This window comes from Engraulis encrasicolus, chromosome 5 (genome assembly GCF_034702125.1).
Source record: "Engraulis encrasicolus isolate BLACKSEA-1 chromosome 5, IST_EnEncr_1.0, whole genome shotgun sequence".
NCBI classification, from domain to species: Eukaryota; Metazoa; Chordata; class Actinopteri; order Clupeiformes; family Engraulidae; genus Engraulis; species Engraulis encrasicolus.
Genome location: NC_085861.1, coordinates 55,114,240 through 55,122,934, shown reverse-complemented (window position 1 = coordinate 55,122,934; position 8,695 = coordinate 55,114,240). Strand labels below are relative to the sequence as shown.

Genomic DNA, 8,695 nt, shown 5'->3' with positions numbered 1-8,695 from the left:
ACTGTATATAAATATAGGCTACACAGTATATCACAGATATTTGTTGTCATGACTTACAGGAGTTATTGCAGGAATAATGTTGTTGTTGTTGTTGTCATTGAGATTTCCCTACATTTTTTCCAACAAATGTGTACAATGAAAGCATTAGGTAAGTAATTTGGCATCTTCCTGTGATAAAGGCTTTGGCCTTCACTGGGTGATTTGACACTGCAGTTTTACACCCTGCTCAACACCCAGTTTAGGTCTCTTCATGATTTACACTATGGACACTGTACAATATTGGGGCATTGCAATGTTAAACAAGTACAACTTCAGTAAGAGGGAGGGAATATGAGCTCCACACTTAACAAATACTGTTTGAGGGTAAAAGCACATTATCAGATAAATAGTATTTATCTCAAACTTTATCTCTTCACAGCCTATTTCACTTATTACACAGCTCATCTATGATGTAAATAAATATGCATGTATGTACATAAACCAGGGGGGGCAATTATTTTGGCCCAAGGGCCGCATAGGGTTTAGAAAGTTGTCAAAGTGCTGGATGTCGTAGGCAACTCGTCCGTGCCAATAATAAGAAATGGTGTACGCCAACATGATTACACCATTGTCAGTTATGCCATTCCTACTAATTGTAGCTAGATGCAGACTAGACCACTAGACCAAGACCCTTGTTTTAGGTAGCCATTTTAAGAATGTGACCATATGAATCTGCATTTTTTTTTTCTTGGAAAGGCTCTGAGGGCCGCATGAAATGGCTGAGCAGGCCGCATGTGGCCCCCGGCCTGAGTTTGCCCACGTCTGACACGTCTGAACAATACGAAGTTCATCAGTTAATGTGGTTAAGTCTTGCACTTTAAATGTCTGTATGAGCACTGTCTATGTCCATACTGTCGTATGTCCATGTATAAGTACTGTCTATGTCTATACTGTCTATGTCCTTACCTAGATTAGTCTATGTCTGCATGGGAAAGCAAGAAATGTAATTTCAAATTCTTTGTATGACCAGTGCATGTAAAGAAATTGACAATAAAACCTACTTGACTTGACTTGACTTGGTTCACTGAACCTGTATTGAAGACACAGAAGTTTTTGAAGTCTCATAGTCTGAACACTCAAAGGTCTGATGGTCTGATGACACGTTCACTCAACCCGTGATGACGACACAGGAGTGTTTGAGGTCTCGTAGTCTGAAGGCTTAGAGTAGATAGATGAGTCAGGAGCAAGGCAGGGGCACAGCTTCCTGCAGAGCCGACACCTGACAAACATATCAGCAAAGCTCCTCCTGAACTTCTCCCCGACGAAGGCATAGATGACTGGGTTGATGCAGCAGTGTGTCAGCGTTACTACCTCTGTCACCTCCAAGGCCAGCACCAGGCGCTGGTTCACCTCGCAGTCCTCAACCTCCATCAGGTCAACCGCCGTCTGCACCAGCACGGCCGCGTTGTAGGGCACCCAGAAGAGCACAAACACGCACACGATGGCGAAGATCAGCCGCACGGCGCGGTCCTTCTTGGAGCTCTTCTGCTGCCGCACCACAACCAGGATGCGGACGTAGCACAAGGTCACCACTGGCAGGCAGAGGCCCAGGCACAGGCCCACCTCCACAAAGTTGTGAGCGAGGACCCAGGTCCGGGCGGTTTCAGGCGGGTAGCTCCAATCGCATTGACCCTCCTTGCTCACGTAGAACGCAGCCTTTATGGCGGCGAAGCTGACGGAGATGGCCCACACGGTGGCGCTGGCCAGCAGACTGTAGCGGAGCTTGCGCACGGCGGAGGAGCGGACGGCGTGCACGATGGCCAAGTAGCGGTCCAGGCTCATGAGCGAGACGAAGAGTAGGCCGCTGGCAAAGCCCAGCTGGTACACGCCGATCTTCAGCTTGCAGAGGGCGTCGGCAGCCAAGCCCGAGCCGGCCACGTCCTCACCGGTGCCAGTGTGCGCCCAGAGCGGGAGCAGCAGGGCCAGCAACAGGTCTGCCAGGGCCAGGTTGAGCAGGCACACGTCAGCCATGCCCCTCACACGGCTCAGCAGCAGCACGCACAGCACCAGGCCGTTGCCCAGCGAGCCCAACACACACACCACCCAAAGCAGCAGCGGGCGGAAGATGGGCCCCAGCACAAGGTCAGTCTCCATGATGCAGGGCACCATTGAGGACTGTGTGTAGTTGTCATTGTAGTAGTCATAGTAATCCGTTGTGGACTGGGTGTGGTTGTCATAGTAATCCGTTGTCGTTGTTGGCAGCGCCACTGTTGTGCTGTAATAGGAAGGAAAGTGAGAGAGGCACAAGGCATGGGTGGAATACCTTGCTCAGTCTAGGTAGCTAGCTGATGCAACATCCTGGGTGTCCTAAAATGTGTCACCTCTAAACTTGACTTTTCGATGTTTTCTTTGTACTTTGTAACAGAAAAGAAAGTAGTATGTGTAATAGGCCTACATTTTCCCTTTTGTAAAAATGAGAATAACAAGGGGAATTCTGCAGTCAAAAACAACTATAATTTGACATTTTTGGTGTTTTTCAGATTTGCTGTGAATGATGACCCATCTCCACATCCTGTTATGGAGCTAAGACAAACTGAACTAGATTTCCAATGACGCATTATAACTAATAATGGTAAGACTGTATTTGTAGGTTAGATCTATTTCAGCAAACATCATTAACCCCCAAATTTACCACATCTTCTAGTTCTTCGGACACTTACTTGAACACGCGTTTGAGAGCTTTCAAAGGATACCGAAGCTGGTATAAGCTATATTGACACAATGATGACATTTACAAGCCAAAATATGTCAGAATAAATTAAGCAAACTCAGAAACTACAATATGATAACCTCCATGGGCCTACTATATCCTAATGCTGAAGAATGACTGTTGTTCTTCAGGTGTAAGTTACCTCAGACAAAAAACGCAAACGGCAAACGCAATTTAAAAATCGTACCATTTAACTCGGTGGTGTCTTACAGTAAGAGTTGACTTCATAGTACTAGATGTAATTACACATATCGCCCGGTTCATCTTAAGAAAAGCGATCACACTTTCACTCCAACCACATCCCACCACAGACCCCTCAGTCTCACAGATGATCAGCACACTAACACACTCCCCTGTGCACACACACTAACACCCTCTCACTCTGCCCAATCCTTCACCTTGTAAATTACTGTGGTTTGATGAGAGATATAACCTACTGCTGACACAATAGGATCTTCACCTGGCCACCTGACTGCATTCCTCTCTGCTACATCTGGAAGACACCCCTTAACTGTAAAATACACCAAAGCCCTCAATCATCACTGTACCCTGTGCTTTTCCTCCCTGTATAGTTCTCATCTTGTCTCACAAACTACCTGAGCTATAAGATTGAACATCAACTTACTTCATGATGCCTTCGTAGGTCTGTCAGACACCTCTCTTGATATTCTGTCGATGCAGATGAAGCTGAATGTGACTGCAGCCAAGACTGTTTCTCAGCAACAAAGGTGATGAAGTTTCCTGTTGGGAGCATTGTCTTGCTCACTCTCATACAGTACTTTCTTTGCCTTGATACACCTTGCACATAAGAAGGTTGGGGGTTTCCTGTCTTGTGCGGCGCCCTGGTTGTGTTTGTGTGTGCGTGCATGTATATGAGAGAGAGAGAGAACTACTGTCTGTGTGTTCATGGGACAGGACCATTTCTTGCACAGCCATCTGAGTCACACATAAATAGAGACGCACACAAAACCAGCATGCTGACGAACTTTCACCTTCTCATAAATGTTGGCTTTGCTCAGATGTGCAGCCCCCCACCTACACCAGTCATCAGCTAGGAAAGCGTGGCCTTTCTGTTGGGGATTTCAGCATGTAAGGGCAGCATGACTGACCAAAACTTTTCCATAATCTACAGCTACTTAAGACAACAGTAGAATCGCCAGTTCAATTACCTAGGCAGGACTGACATTAACAGGCAGAATTTTTTTGTCTCATCCTACAGCAAATTGCTTTATAAACACTGTGGCTGCTTTGCGTCTGAGAAGCATCTACTAATAATAAGTCAAGTAGGGTTTTTTGTCACAACTACACAGTATTTTTTACTCATAGGCTTTCTGGTAAAACTCCTTAGTAAAAGTGATGATGTGGTCTGAGTTACACTTCAAAATGAATGGCTCTCAGCTCCCTCTGGTTTCACTTATTGTCATGTTCAATAAATAATCTGATTGAGTAAATGAAATATCAGTAGTTGCAATCATGTGAATGACTTTGCTGTTCGTTGTGGCTTTGCTGCATGACCCAAAATGCTATTCACCACAGCACTGAGGAAGCCCTGTGGTCAGTGGCAGAGTAATTGCACACGGGGCCCCAGGGGAGAAAAATGATAGCGCCCCCCATACTACCTGCCAAGGTCACAATGGGGCCTCCACCACCACTACAGGAGGGCCTTGGGCCCAGGGGCAAATGCCTTGCTTGCTTGTCTACAGGTCCTTGTCTTTCGTTCATTATTCCCCAACACCACGAATTGACTTGCATTGGCTTATCCCCCAATGTTTTCCCCCAAAAAGGGGCGTAACGCTCATGGGACACGTCACAGCGTTTAATAGTGTTAACAGGATGTTTAGATCCTATACATATAGCCAACTAAGTAGAAGAATGGTGACAGAAAAAGTATCTACAACTCACAGCACAGTTTAACAAACCTCAAGGATTTTCAACACCTACTTCATTTCCAGATTCATTTCACATAGGCCTATTAGTTATTACTTTCTGTGCACATGATGATCAAAACATGAAAGAAACCCGCCAAATGTGATAATACCAGACGTGGTGTAACATTGTGAAAATACACTTCATAAATCAAAGCACATTGCTAGATCAATAGGCCAGTTTGCCCTTCTGGCAAACTGGTTGACTGACTTCAGAGACTAACTTGATCAGTGCTAAGACAGACTCTCGTGTTGTCGTGCTGACTTGGGTGTCATGCTCTAACACCTGTGGTTTCACTCCTGTGTGTTGTTTTTTTCAAAGCTGATGTGCTGTTGACTTCCTCAGCATTCTGCGTGCCATAAACGGTTGTCTGACTGTCCGCAGTTGCCGCAAAAACAGTCTGTTCAACAAATTCACAAATGTAATGTGCACACGGTTTCTTTCTGTGTGTTGAGCCTCTGATACACTGTGGACATACTGTGTTTAGCTGTAAGAAGCTGACTATCTTTGAATGTGTTGTAAGATAATATTGTAACCAAGACAAATTGTCTGAAAGTGTCACTTCCCCATGCAAAATACGAATATATTTTTGTTATTTGGGAAGATACAGGAGACTATGCAAATAATGTTACTCAGGTGTTCATGTACTGAGTGAAGTCAAAGTCCAAAAATAACTATGTATGTAGTTATGTATATAGTAGTTATGTAGTGTGTTATATAAAGTGTGTCTGCCTTTTACTCCCTTTCTTGACCTTTTTTCTGTTGTTTGTTTGTCTGCGAAATTGAACCATGGAAATTTTTGACAAGTCGTGGTGCTTTTTTTCTTTTTTGAGTATGACTAAGAATTTCTGGACTGATTTTTTTTTCTCTGTCCAGAAATTGCCCTGCTTCTGTCTCTGTCTCTGTCTCTGTCTCTGTTTCTCTCTCTCTCTCTCTCTCTCTCTCTCTCTCTCTCTCTCTCTCTCTCTCTCTCTCTCTCTCTCTCTCTCTCTCTCTCTCTCTCTCTCTCTCTCTCTCTCCTCCCTTCTCTTTTCAACCTTTGACTCAGGCTTTCCTATTAGCAGCACCATTGTCTTACACAGCCATTGGTCCTGTTTTCAGTGAGTGTGTGGCATGTAAACGCATGCAACACTTTGTGATATGCCAGTGTTCAGAATCTGAGTCACACAGCAGTTTCTTTCATTTTTTCACTCTTGACTACTCCCCCCCCCTCTCTCTCTCTCTCTCTCACACACACACACACACACACACACACACACACACACACACACACACACACACACACACACACACACACACACACTCGCACGTGTGTGTGTGTGTGTGTGTGTGTGTGTGTGTGTGTGTGTGTGTGTGTGTGTGTGTGTGTGTGTGTGTGTGTGTGTGTGTGTGTGTGTGTGTGTGTGTGTGTCTGTGTCTGTGTCTGTGTCTGTGTGCGTGCATGCGTGTGTGTGTGTGTGTGTGTGTCTGTGTGTCTGTGTCTGTGTTTGTGTGTGTTTGTTTGTGTGTGTGTGCAGAGAAGAGGCCCTGTGGCACTGGGGGCCTGTTCAGTTGCTTCAGTGCCTCTTCTTCGAAAGACCGGACTCTCACTTCCTTAAAAATTCTTTGAATGTGTGTGTGTGTGTGTGTGTGTGTGCGTGTGTGTGTGTGTGTGTGTGTGTGTGTGTGTGTGTGTGTGTGTGTGTGTGTGTGTGTGTGTGTGTGTGTGTGTGTGTGTGTGTGTGTGTGTGTGTGTGTGTGTGTGTGTGTGTTTATACATAGGATTTAACACATACTTTAAAAGAGGCCCATTTATTGTATCTCACACAAGATTTTCATAGCCATTGATGGCGAAGTTTTACATAATTTTTCTATGGGAATAACGTAAAAAACACTATAGAAATAGGTCTTTGTTCATACTGATGACTAACAAATTACATCAAGATGGCCAAAAGCTAAATATTTGTGCAAATACAAAACACAATACAAATACATATACAAATACAATACATTCAGACATAAATTAAAATATGCATAGATGACTGAGACATAGGCATAAACCACTTTTTAAAGTGCAGATCAAGCAGGTGTCAGCAAAGAGAGAACTGCAGTAGAATCAACTAAAAAAATGTAATTTCATGAAATGATAAAAAAAATAATTAACAAGCAAACACTCACACACGCACGCACGCATGCATGTGGGCGCACGCGCACACACACATCTCTACATTTACATCTGGATGGCAGAAACATTGCATAGACTAGAAGAGAAAACATCAGTGAAGGTTGCCACCAGCTGCCACCAGCTGCGTCATGTGACCTTGTTTCAAGTATGATGGAGTAGGGGGGACGTACAGTCCCTTATGCCAAGGAACCACATCTTAGAACTGTATATCACCGGTCCTGCCCAATCATATTCTAGGTCCAACGTCATGTGTGACCTGCCAATCACCATTCCCAGAGGGGATGTCCAGTGCCACACTCAAGATCACGCTACTAATGGTTAACTTCTTCTGACACACAGGAAGTGGGCATTGGTTTGCTTTTGATCAGGGCTTTGAACCGTTATTTTTTTCCAAACGTTCCGTTCCGAACAGAAACGGAATTATAACGTTTCCGGTTCTGAGTTCCGCCAATAAATTGACGTTCCCGAACCGGTTAGAACCAAAAAATATTGTTCCCGGAACGGTTAATTTCGTTCCTGTCAGCTGATTACTCCCCAAAGGCCTAACTGACGTTAACCAAGAAAGACGGAAGTGCGAATGAGTCAGCCTACATTCAAAACTGTTTATTCAAGCGGATGAAAAGAATATCCTCCAGAATTTTATCATTCAGGACGACCTAAGCGGAGAAGCAGAAAATAAACCTCAATGATGAAAATGTGCGCTCCACGCTGACTTGGGTCACGGGGAGCACTATGATGGACATTGTGAGTTTGTGCATATTTGAAGCGGCCATGGATGCCCAATAACGCCGAACATTGTTGGTGCGCTTTACACGCGCTTCCCTGCAATGTCTTACAATAATGCAATGCAAACTCTGTCCTTTTGTATGACAGTGGTTTCTCTTAATTAAGATGTGGAGTGGAGACTTTGTAGTCCACATCTCTCTCTCCATTCAGTCAGAGAATGTCTGATGTCACACAGGTCGCGAACCTCAGCCGTCATGGTAACGTGCGCAGGAAAATAATGACTTTTTTTTTTTAGTTTGAGGAACGGTATTAACCGGTATTAACCGGTTACCATTATTTTTAAATAAGTGTTCCCGTTCCAGAACATAAAAAATAATAACGTTTCCGGTTTCGTTTCTGTTCCCTCTAAAATACAAAAAGTTTCTGGTTTTCGTTTTCGTTCCTTGAACCGGTTCGAAGCCCTGCTTTTGATAGATGCATGCTGCATGCGAGGGGAAATCAGGTGGTGTCAGAGGCCCAGATCCGACGTCAGCAGTAGGGGTGGGAGGCAGTTATTTGGCAGTTATTTTGCAGTTACTGACCATGAACACCTATGCAACCTCAAAATACAAATACTGTATGTACAGTCTAACAATATCATCAAAAGAGTGAAAAGCATTAATTCTGCCCACCATCCATTATTAAATTACTTCTATTAGGGAGGAAGAGGCAATCCTGGGATGTGTACCCTCACAGGGGACAATATTTTGCATGCCTGACTTTGTATTGACAGTGCCCTGCAGGATTCAGCTATTTCCCTAAAATTAGGTGAAATGTGAAGTTTCATTTTTTTGTTATTATCTACATCCAGGGCCTATGGGGGGAAACAAAGAAAGGAAGCAGCATTGTGCAAGTGAGAGCACTTGCATTTCAGACCTCCTGCTCGCAAGGAATCTGGTGCATCGCTAATCACAGTCTGACTCTGGACTTGGATGTTGTATTTCTCAAGTGACTGATGGAGGTCCCTCGATTACACAGATGATGTCATGCACTTTAAGACGGCACACTAACCCACTTCTTGACTGTTTGCTCAAAGGAGTGAAGACAAAACAAGGCAAATCAGCCATTATCATACATCACATTGTTTCAAT

The 8,695-nt window shown here is 44.3% G+C and overlaps 1 protein-coding gene across 1 annotated transcript; it reads right to left on the bottom strand.

Moving 5' to 3' along the window:
* Nucleotides 1-494: 494 nt before the first annotated feature.
* On the bottom strand, nt 495-3,461 carry si:cabz01093077.1 (C-C chemokine receptor type 8). Its single transcript, XM_063198349.1, has 2 exons — nt 3,375-3,461; nt 495-2,254 (listed from the first exon to the last, which is right to left on the bottom strand). Exons 1-2 carry the CDS (start codon nt 3,377-3,379, stop codon nt 1,144-1,146), a joined length of 1,116 nt encoding a protein of 371 aa, XP_063054419.1. The 5' UTR covers nt 3,380-3,461; the 3' UTR covers nt 495-1,143.
* Between the last annotated feature and the right edge of the window lie 5,234 nt (nt 3,462-8,695).